The sequence below is a fragment of the Schistocerca cancellata genome, chromosome 11 (genome assembly GCF_023864275.1).
Source record: "Schistocerca cancellata isolate TAMUIC-IGC-003103 chromosome 11, iqSchCanc2.1, whole genome shotgun sequence".
Classification (NCBI taxonomy): Eukaryota; Metazoa; Arthropoda; class Insecta; order Orthoptera; family Acrididae; genus Schistocerca; species Schistocerca cancellata.
In genome coordinates this window covers 175,719,412-175,731,537 of record NC_064636.1, presented here as the reverse complement: position 1 = coordinate 175,731,537, position 12,126 = coordinate 175,719,412, and the positions used below count along the sequence as shown (strand labels likewise).

The 12,126-nt window shown below is 40.6% G+C and overlaps 1 protein-coding gene across 3 annotated transcripts in view; it reads left to right on the top strand.

Moving 5' to 3' along the window:
• LOC126108531 (neprilysin-2-like) overlaps positions 1-12,126 on the top strand; it is a 247,419-nt gene that overhangs the window by 210,238 nt on the left and 25,055 nt on the right. For all 3 annotated transcript variants that reach the window (XM_049913809.1, XM_049913811.1, XM_049913810.1), the window contains 2 exons: positions 4,567-4,735; positions 10,427-10,545. In XM_049913809.1, the coding sequence (XP_049769766.1) occupies positions 4,567-4,735; positions 10,427-10,545 (288 nt within the window). The remainder of the gene's footprint in view (positions 1-4,566; positions 4,736-10,426; positions 10,546-12,126) is intronic.

Genomic DNA, 12,126 nt, shown 5'->3' with positions numbered 1-12,126 from the left:
GGCGCAGTGCAGCAGTTCGACGTAGCGTGGACTCCACAGGTCGGTGGAAGTCCCTTGCAGAAACAGTAAGCCATGCTGCCTCTATAGCTGTCCATAACTGCAGAAGTGTTGCAGATGCAGTATTTTGCGCAAGAAGAGGTCTCTCCATTATGTCTCATAGATGTTCGAGGGGATTGATGCTGGGAGATCTGCGTGGCCAAGCCATTCGTTCGAACTGTTCAGAATGCTCTTCATACCAGTTGTGAACAATTGTGGCGCAGTCACATGACATCGTTGTTTGGGAACATGAAGTCCACGATTGGCTCCAAGTGGTCTCCAAGTAACCATACATAACCAATGGACCAAAGGACCTAGTCCATTCCGTGGAAAGACGGCCAACACTACTGTGGAGCCAACACCAGCTTGCACATTGACTTGCAGACAACTTGCGTGCATGGCTTCATGGTGTCTGCACTACACCTCAACCCTGCCATGAGCTCTTACTGACTAAAACCAAGATTCATATGAGCAGGCCGCAGTTTTCCAGTAGTCTAGTCCAAGCAATATGGTCACGAGCCAAGGAGGGGCGCTGCAATTGATGTGAAGATGTTACGAAACGTATTCGCGTTGGTCGCCAAATTTCGCCAACGCCAAAAGAATGGTTCAAATGGCTCTGAGCACTATGGGACTTAACGTCTGATTTCATAGGTCCCCTAGAACTTAGAACTACTTAAACATAAGTAACCTAAGGACATCACACACATCCATGCCAGAGGCAGGCTTCGAACCTGCGACCATAGCAGTCGCGCGGTTCTGGACTGAAGCACCTAGAACCGCTCGGCCACCGCGGCCGGTGCCAACGTCCCAACGAATATGTTCCGTCATACGTCCCACACTGATTTCTGCTGATGCTTCTCGCAGTGTTGCTTGTCTGTTAGCACTGATAACTCTATTCTAACGCAGTTTCTCTCGCTTGTTAAGTGAAGGCCATCAGTTACTGTGTTGTCTGTGGTGAGTGATAATGCCTAAAATTTGCTATTCTCACCACACTATTGACGTTTTGAATCTCTTTAACCCTGAATTCTCTAACGATTTCCGAATGTAATACGCCAATCATGTAGCTGCAACTACCATTCCGCGTTCAGAGTCTGTTAATTGCCGTCGTGTGGCCTTAATTACGTAGGAGGCCCTTTCGCATGAATCACGTGAGCACAGATGACAACTCCGCCACTTCACTGCCTCTTTTATACCTGGTGTAGGCGATACTACCGCAATCCTTAAATTTGCATACCACGGTCCCATTACATCTGTCACCTCATTGTGTTTCACGCAGGCGTTGTAGGTGGACGTGTACACTTCAGCCTCACATGCCAGCGTTCTTTCCACTCACCTTGCCTCTTCTGTAGACGCGTCCCTTACGCACAAGACGTGACATGGTTGTAGGTCCATTGACAGCAGTCTCGTTGATTGCAGTGAGGATCGCTGCAAGTTTAATAGGCTGCTTGGCTGCTGGCAATATAGATTTGAAAATTCCTTAGCAGTAGCATATTTTCTTTATTTATCACGAGAACTACCCTTGTGAAATATGCACCACCTACAATTACACCTCAGTGACTATGGGGAAAAATTACAGTAAAATAACGTGTGCACAATTTACAACACGCTCTTGCCACAGGTGTGTCTCTCCCCACACACGTTCTCCTACAGCATCACCTTCGTGTCAGGCCATTCTGGAGTTTCTGTTCTGACTACTATATAATCAGAGGCTAGAGATAAGGCAACGCTTCCTTATAAGGGATTGCTTTGGACAGCCAAGGCGGACAAGAAACGTATTTTTAGCCGTTTCATGCGTCTGACCACGCATTCAGCGCATCATCACGATGTAATGAGTGCCGCCTCGTTGAATTTATTCCAGAAGATCATAGTTTCTACGTACCGCAATACATGGTTGTAATAACAGTCTATTAATAAACCAACATCATGTTTTAGATTTGGCACATCTTGGCATAGAGCCAAACAGCCAAAACTCTACAGGTTTACAACAGTAACAACAGAGCATAACAGGTATCATTTCTCCAATGCCATCGCCATCGGCATATTAATAGTAATACCTGTTTTTCGATATGCTAACCACCGCTGGGGAAAAGATCATATTCTTAAACAGACAGTATCCTCTGAGGATGACAAAACTCAGACAAAACTTATTTGGAACATAACAAAACCAATAGTAGTTGCTTTCTGTAGGTTGAATTCCAATAGTATATCTTAGTAACTTCACTTCTCCATCGCATACAAAAACTTTGCATCTCTTTACATCTTAATGACCTCAGATGTTAAGTCCCATAGTGCTCAGAGCCGTTTGAACCATTTTGAACATCTTAATGTTTGTCCGGATGTAAATGAGAATGTCTGAAGCCACGACTCAGTGGCAACAAGTCTTGATTGATCTGGTGTTCGAGGGCCTCGGAGTCTGATCACCATATTATGGCTGGCAATATGCATGCCTCAGTATCCAACTGAAACGTCAGCCGTCAGCATTAACAACTCATATTCTGCCACCGAGCACAAATCTCTGCGGCTTTCCCAGTTTGTTATTGTAACCACCACTGCTACTCTTGAAAATCCCAATCTGCGCTCCTTTATTGACAAACTCCTCTCTCGAAACTCTTTCCAATGGCAGTTTTTGGCTTTTCCTGCTGACCTAATAAGTGGGTAGCACACACCAATGGACAGAGAAGAACTAGCAAGCGCACTTCCAAAGTTTTCCGTTTGCTGTTTGGAAATACTATGAGACTAGTGTAACTGAGAAAAGCTGGAAATACCAAACATTTTGGGTGCCCATGATTACAGTCTCACAACCCCCACATCCTGAATGTTAATGCCATATATTCTAATATGGACGTTATACCGGTGCCTCTTCTTTATTCTTCTTGTTTATCGCGGCTTCTTGAGCCCTCTTGTGAAGAGACACGCTACAAGTTCAGTAGTGGCGTGGTACAATCTGTTGGGGGCGAATTCGTTTCCGACTAATAATCTGTCCAGTTAACCTACTCGCAGTTAATGTTCATTTCTTAGTAAGGATAGTATTCGTCAGTGAAATGTAATACCAATGAAGTTACGCAATAGTTAGTAACTTAACTTTTGAAACTGCCGGTTTATTGGCACTTCTGGAAAGAAAGACACTCTCATACTCTCGTGCGATCAGCAAATTCCGTGTAAAATTTTGTGTGTGTAATGGGACCTACTACGTTGCAAATCTAATGAATTAATTAACCTGCGTACAATGTTGCTAGGCAACGTAATCAATAAGGTGATATTTGTCTCAATTAAAACACAACCTCGATATTTTGAATGAACTTTCGGTTCATTTTTGTCAAAATCAGCTCTTGTCTCAAAATTAATTTCCAACATTGTGCATTAAGTCCAAGCGCGTTTCCAACTATTGTACGCTATTTACTTGACAGCTCGATCACGCACTAGCGTGTAACTTATTTCAAATCGAGCGCGCGGATTTCAGTTTTCCCTAATGGGCTAAACAACTCTTTTGTCGTAACGTGATGTGTCTAATTCACGTAAAGTCTAAATGAAACTGGATTTGTCTCCATTCGGGTCAAAATCACAAAATAAAATTCACCGCACAGGTCAGCGGAGTGTACACGCGCACTTTTGGCACTCGTCTCAGAGTAAAATCTGCAAATAAATTCACACTCTTTTTGTGCATACAAAAACCAAAACATCTTTATACTAGACAGATAAAATATGACATTCAGTTGCTAACTAAACATTTGCCATTATGAATAATCTTCAAGAACTTATATTTCACAATCAATAAAATTTTATCGCCTGACATAAACTATTAGTTGTCTAAAACGGATTCAGATTACAGTCAACTCATGTCTGGACGATGACGTCACGAATCTATACTTGCTTGGAATGAACGAAATACCAGTACTAAAAAATATTGTCCGTTGACTAATTTACTTTTATAACAAATTTGGTACCTCTTGCTTCGCTACAACGTGCAGCAACAGTCTCTGAGACTAGTGTAGTTCAAACTGTTGAGTCAAAAGACTTATGAGTTGAGTTAGCAAAACACATTTCAAAACTTCCGTCTGCGAGTCATAGTCACCCAGGAAACACTAGAAAATGTTTGGACAGGACACTCGTTCGAATTCCCAGTCTCTCCCTTACCAGTACCCTACCCACTTCCATCGGTGGTCATTGCCATATTCAACTGTGACCAGTCTGTAAAACTTTCATGCACAGGGATTCCAATGCAGATGCCTTGGCAGTTAGTGTCAGGCCATCATAGTTGCCCTATTTACTCTGCAGAATTTTGTAAGCCAGTAGTTTGATGACGTCTCATGCTATGCAATAACCCTTCCAAACACCAGTGGAGAACCCTACCAGGCTGATCTATCACACAAGAAAGTCCTCCAGTACCACATGCAGAGGTTTTCCAGCAGATTGCCAGTAAGCGGACAGAACAATAGTCTTCCCTTGGTCGCCATGCATACCTCTCTCCCTGTAAGCTACTACTCTGCTATTGTCTTAATGAGTGTTTGGACCATGAGTGTTCCATTGTAGCTGGACGTCAACTCAACCCTCTACCTGGAGAGCTTGCTCAACGTGACCAAGTTCCTGATGGACTACTCCTTTGGTCAACTGCGGCAGCCCATCAACAAGACTTCATGGACCACCCATGGAGCGTCAGCTACTGTGAACGCCTTCTACGACCCCAGTGAGAACTCCATATGTGAGTACTCTGTACTGTAGCCTCTGTGCTGCCAGAAAAGTGGCATTTGCAGCGTACAAGATTTGGATGATCCAAAGGGCACTTTTTGTGTGTGTCTCACAGTTTACACTTCCAAGATTCATTGCTTTTATTACTGCTGCGACTATATGGCACATTACATCAATTTTGTTTTTCGTTTGTCTCATTCTGTAATGAAGAGGGTAATTGCAGGGGGGGAAAGCGTTGATTATCTCTTTGTTCTCCCAGACAAACCAAGCAGGATAGAAGATGGAAGTGAGACGTGGGAGATCCAGTTCATATGTGTGTGTGTGTGTGTGTGTGCGCGCGCGCGTGCATGCGTTCCAACATAGTCCTGAAAAATGACTTCCAAGGAAAACTTAGATGGTGGCCTTTTCCACTTTGCTCCACATTCAGATGATTGAAAGTCTGAGCCCAGAGATCAGTTTCTTGAAGCAGTATGACACAGTTCTCAAAAAACCTTGAAAAATCACCATCGAAGATCAGGTTTCAGAGCTCTGTTAATCACACCACCTAAAGTGTGACAGCATACAAATGATTTCAAAGTGCAGTCATTGTAATCTTGTTGTAATGATTTTCTATTACTTTTGTATCAGTTAAATATATTTTATCAAATTTAATGTCAATTAATAAACCTTTAACCATGATTGATTAAGAAAAATTAACAACCTATAAAATTAATTTAATAAATAATTTAAAACAGTAAATTAATATATAATATTTTTACTTATACTGTTATATAATTAACTATATACTAACACTAATATTAGTGTATTACTATAAAATTATAAATCATAAATAAAGAATTTAAAACATAACAAAAAAGAGCTTGCAAACTAATTCTGTTTGTTTTTACTGTTCATTAGAAAATAAATTAAAATTTGTTACAGGGATACAAATGGTCTAGTTGTTCAATGAATATAACTGCCCCATCTACAACACTGTTCAATCTTTAGAAATCTTTGATCTGATGTTTCACAATTTGTACCCAATTTTATTTTTTTGAAAATAGTAGCATTTTCATTCAATTATTAATTAAAAATAAAAGATATTATCTTCAATAGAAATTATGATTCCATATAATTGGGTTACAAACAGCATATGTATCAGACTTCATTCACGATGTCTATGGAGTGTTTTAATATCCTAAATATTTAAAAGGAAACAGTCATAAGAGTATGGGGCTTACAACCTGTATCCAAAAGTGAAAGTGAGTTAGCCGTTTAGTGAAATTAGCAATATAATCGTGAACTCTGCTTCACAAGAAGTACTTTTTTGCTTTTAAAATTTTCAATGGCAGCTAGATAACAGACAAGGCTACAATCAATAGATAGAAAAAATATGTCCCTAACTCTTTTTGTGTTTTGCATCTCCTACATTTTACAAACTGGGAGGCCAGAATCACTGGGTAAAGATTACCACTGCCCAGGATAGTTCAAGTCTGGTGATATCGGTGTCTTAATTTGACTTTCTTCAATACAAGATGCCAAGCTACAGAGCTATCTCAAAAGTTGTAATCTGCCCCACGAAACAACAATGTGGTCCAGATTTGAAATTAATGATTCCCTGTACCATAGGAACATGCAGCCCTATAAATATTACACACTAAAGCGTAGTTGAAACCTTTCCTAAAAAAATAGCTAGTTGTAATCTGAATTAATGGTCTAGAATAGAAATATTCCTATTTACTTTCAGTTTACTAACATAATTCCTCGTATTTCACCTCCATTTATAGCATTTCGTTTTTAACGAAATTATGTCAGTGTACAAAGTTTGCTATTATTATTGCAGAACAACCCATAACAACTCTTTCTCCATCATAGCATTGAAAAATAATAATCCTAATATTCGTATGTAATGAAAAAGAATCATCATATCTTGAGAATCACATCGTTGCTGCTTCATATTTAAACCTCTCTGGTCTGGTTTAAGTTTTTCAGTTAAAGATGTCAGTCACGTAGAATGTGAAAAGTTTCCTGTTGAAGTTCTTCTGATCCACAACAGGTGGCACTCGCCTTGCTCTCGCCAACCGTCTTTTCCTCTCTCCTGAGCATAGCCTTATGGTATTGCCTAAAACGAAATGATCGCTACCTACTTCACTTCCTCTATGAAAACTTACATCTTGCTTGAGATCCTTTGTTTTATCATTAATTAGTATATTGTCAAGCAGAGACATTGATCCTTGTGCACTCCATGTAGACTTGTGAATATCTTTCTTTCTATAAAAGTATTAAAACTATTGAAAGAAGCATACTGGTGTAGTTCCTGCCAATTATTATTAAGAGTCCTGTCTCCCAATAATCCTACTATCCCTGGTACAGGTAGGTTTCCAGCCTGGAATATAGCTTTACAAAAGATGGAATATGCTCTCTCTCTTCTAATTTACGTTCAAACCCGTTCACCAGTCCTGGCCTATCATAAAGGGCATTTTTTCTGGTAGAAACCTATATCGCGTCTTCCCGCTGTTTAATTGCAGATTATTAAATTTTTGCCACATTAGAGCACTTGCCAGCGATAGGCATAGATCCCGAGTTCAAGTCTCAGTCCGGCACAGGAAGTTTCATATCAGGCCAGGAAGTTTCATATCAGTGCACGCTCCGCTGCAGAGTGAAAATCTCATTCTTGAATTTGCCACATTCTCTATAACCATTTCCTCCCAGTCAACCAACACCACTGTCGGTCTCAGCCATATTCCTTCAGCATCTTCATCACGACAGTGTAAAGGTAGTTCTACCACATTTTTATCTGCCTTGGCAACAAATGGAAATCCTGAACACACTCCCCTAAACTGACAGAAAAACAACACTCATTTTCAAAGCCAATCTTTCCTTTTATTTTATTGAGCAGATCTACCCCAAAAGCGTCCGCCCCTGGTAGCTGAGTGGTCAGTGCGACGGAATGTCATACCTAACGACCCGGATTAGATTCCTGGCTGGGTCAAAGATTTTCTCCACTCAGGGACTGAGCTGTGTCACCATTTCATCCCCATCGACATGCAAGTCGCCGAAGTGGCGTCAACTCGAAAGGCTTGCACCAGGCGAACGGTCTACCCGACGGGAGGCACAAGCCACATGGCGTTTACATTTATCCCAAAAAACAACTTTACGATTCGCAGAGGAGCGAGTAATACCTGAATTCTGTTTTCTAATATTGAAACGTGCAATGGAACTTTCCACTTCATTGATTTCACCAACTTACCTGTCACCCCAACAATATTCACTCCTGTTACTGGTGTGGTCTGCAACTTCATCTGCTTAGCCATTGACTCATACCATGTCTGTGATATCCCACACACAACATTTCCATTGTCTAGGGAAGCTTTCATGGGATCACCCCTATTTCAGCTTAGCTGAGTGAATACGTGGTCCCCTTTCACTTCCTCCATGAAGGACCTGCTCTGCATCTAATGATTTTGCACTAACGTGCAGTCACCTACCACAGTCGAGTACGTCCAGCTAATCTCGTTCTTCACATTTATGTATGGTTCACAGATTTCCCAGTCTGTCCAACAGTTTCAGACTGCAACGCCCTTCCAGATATTTTGCCAGTATTACTTTGTCCATGACTGACTCATCACCCTTATTTTCAGATTAACTAACTTACACACCATCTTCATCAGAAACAAATTCCTGCGTACTATGTTTCCGTTTCCCCTCATACTCGTTTTCCATTTTTTCTTCCTCTTCGAACTTTCTATCCTCTTCCTTCTCACACTGCAGGCTACTCTGTCAATATTGACACTCCACGTGTTTAGCATACTATGCCTGTCATTTCTATTGTTCACTCTTATCCGGTGTATTAAATCTGCTGTAGTTTCTTGGCTCTTCAATGGTTTAAACTCCTTGAATACTTCCCATAAAATTAATAAATCCCTTAGTGCTTTGGACTTGCGTTGAGGACACCATTACAAATCCAGCCATCCACATTTAGGTTTTCTGTCACTTCTCTAAATATTTTTGGAGCTATCTTTCCCTTCATTTAAAGCTATATTTTGAGCTGTCTGATTATTTCCATTCCCAATAACCCTTAGTCTTCCTCCCCTTCTGCAGCTTAAAGAACTCGCTGCTTCATCTCTATTCTCCTTTCAATCTCTTGTTCTTTCCATTAGGTCCTCCAAATGTGTGGTGCCTTGTGGCTTCCCCCTTCTCCCCCCTTCCCCAGCTCACAATGTTGCTCCTGTCCAACCTCAACAGGAGATAATCCCTGTTTCCTGGCCACACTCTCTCAAGATGAGTTTACCCTTCACTTCTGTCTAGGTGTTCATCATTTCCATCTGTATAATGTATCTGCTCCCAGTCACGATTGACATTCCATGTGTTTGGCTTTCTATGCCTGTCGTTTCTGTTGCTTGCACCCATCTAGTCAAGTAAATTTTCAGTAGTGTCTTTTTTTAAAACTCTCTGAACACTTTCCATCAAATTAGTAAATCTGTCAAAACTGTTTCTAGGCAACCACCATTTGCTGCACCTGTGTAGGCCATTTATTCTCAGGACCAAGCCATAACTGCCTCAGCATCCAATTTGTTACAACAATATTTTATCTTAGTAACTCACTTTTAAGCTCTCTATCTGTGGGATACTGCTCTTCCCTTCCAAGAAATCCCTCAATACAGGTTGCTGTTTATCGTTAATCAAAAATTCAGAAAAGAACACCAGCTCATATTCTGATATTAAATCGCAGATTACCGCGACTTCAGGTGCCCACCTATATTCTTCACTACCCAGATGACATTTTATAAATGACACTTTTTCTTTATCCGATCAATATCTGGGTAACACATTACGAAAATCTTTCAGAAGCCCTACAGGATGCTTATTTTTCGTAGGACGAAATACACAAAACGTTTTACAACTACCAAGCAAGATTTCTGCAAGTACAATTGTATTACTATTAATATTACTATTACTAATTGCTTTATTGCATTCCTCTTAAATATATTGTTCAAATCTCATGCATTTATTCTCTATCAACTGGGACTATATGCTCATGCGTCTTAATCACTTCACAGATCTCATTACAAATATGTATAAGGTATACATCTTGGGAGACAAACAGACGGGTCAGGGGACAATCTGGATAGGGAGGTGTGACGTGGTGATCATACTGACGGATGTGGGCAGGACATGTGGCTAGCAGAATGCGTGGCAGACGGAGCAAGGGAGTTGCCTGCTTGATTCTCAGACATGGGGAAAGACTGAGCTGTTTGCCTGATGAGAGCTTGGGATGTGACATCAGGAAAGAAGCAGTGTCATGGGTGTGAACAGCTGGTGGCCAGAATGTGAGGAGAAGTCTGAAGGATGGCGTTATCGAGCAGTGGATGTCTGGTGTATGATGATGGTGATGTGATAGCATCAACAAAGTTCTGTCTGTTTCAGTAACCTTCCAAAGTCCCAGCAATGCATTCTATACGCCAACTGGGAGCGTCTGTGACTACGTGTCCACTAGTTTGGATGTATTTCTGTGAACCTCATTCACAAGAAAGTTCATACTGTGTCACCTGATCAACTGTTTAGTGTTCCTTTCGTACCATCTAGGTTTGTCATTTGGACAAGAGATATATGCTTGTTGTTGAATATTAGTGAGTAATTACTAGACTACTAGATGGTGGTGGTGGAGACTCTGTCCATACCAGCACTACATGTAGTGATGGAGGTGTGTGTGTGGGTTCCACAGTGTTCCCAGCGGGCATCCTCCAAGGAGCCTTCTTCAGTGCTGACCGCCCCAAGTACATGAACTACGGTGGCATCGGCTTTATCATTGGCCACGAGATCACACACGGCTTCGACGACAAGGTACCTAATTTTTTTACATACTTTTAATACTACACACTTATGTGGAATATCATTGTTGAAATGTCTTGAAATGTGAAATAATGAACTTACAGAAAACAGGAAAATGGTACTTCATGACTACAGTATAAATTAGAATCATTTAACTCACAGAAATACCTAGATATAACCGTCTATGGTGATACAAAACAGAATGATATACGCTTAGTCGTACGTAAAGCAGGTGATAGACTTAAGTTCGGTGTCTACAAAGGAGATGCTTGTAACACACTTGCGCCACCCATCCTAGAATATTACTCAGGTGTGTACAAACCAGTTCCAGATAGGACTGATAGGGGATACTGGATGAATACAAAGAAGGATGGCACGAATGGTCACAGGTTTATTTGACTCACACAGGTATTGAAAAATCTGAAGAGGGACACGCTACTTACAAAGTTCAGAGAACCAGCACTAAACCAACATCTAGGAACTTAGCACAGCCCCTTAGACATCTCTCCTGTAGGGATCGTCAAGGCAAGATTAGAATAACTGCAGCATGGATAGAAGAGTTTAGGCAATTACTCTTTTGCACTCCATGTGTTGACGGAACAGAAGAAAGACAAATATATTGTACAGTGCGGAGTACCCTCTCCCGGGCACTTTTCCATGATTTCAGAACATGGATGTAGATGTAGAATTAGGCTACTGAAGAAGTTTCATAAATAAGAAAGAAACGAATTATGTAATAAAAATTACTGCTGTACCATTATCTACTGTCTTTACACCCTTTGTTGGAATGCTGTGATGGTAACTTCTATCATATCACCACAGGGCACTAATATATGGCCAACATAGAAATGAAACACACTGATGTTGCAGAATTAATTACTTCAGAAGAAAATCTTTACCAAAAATTCTTTCGATAAGGAGTCCTTAGGGACTGGCCGTCTTTGACTTTTTTTTTTTTTTTTGTACTTACATGATTTGAAGGACAGCGACCGTACATGAAATAATCTTGTAATCGCTGAATCGATCTCCCTAGAGGCAATTTTAATTTCAGTTGACTTCTACATTTATTACCAAACTAAAATGTTTAACTACAAATTTAAGCACAATATTCACAATAAATTAAAATTTGGCCCAAAACTAAGAGACGCTTCATTACTTCATGGAAAATATATCTGTGTGAATAATACTGTTCAATTTATAGAAAAATTGCCTATATTTCTTGTTTTATGTCCCACAATTTTCTACCTAATTTTAATTTATTTTGTCTACATTTTCGTGCAACTGGTTGTCAAAAATTTAACTTTTCATTCAGATTCAGTGTTCGTTAATTAACCCACCTCTAGTATGCTGGATTGCATAACCCAGCAACATTCACATAGTGTTACCATAATCTCTGTGCACTGGTCATGCTGCATGTGCGTGCGGTACTGGACTGTCGTATGCAAATAGTGCCTTGCGCGTAGCTGCTGACACATGCAATGTGGCCAGCGTAAATACATTATGGTAGCACTCACATGGATTGCTTGGTAATGGACCATGTTCAGAAGCTGGTCGCCATTTAAATAAAAACAAACTTCTGCGCAACTTTGACGG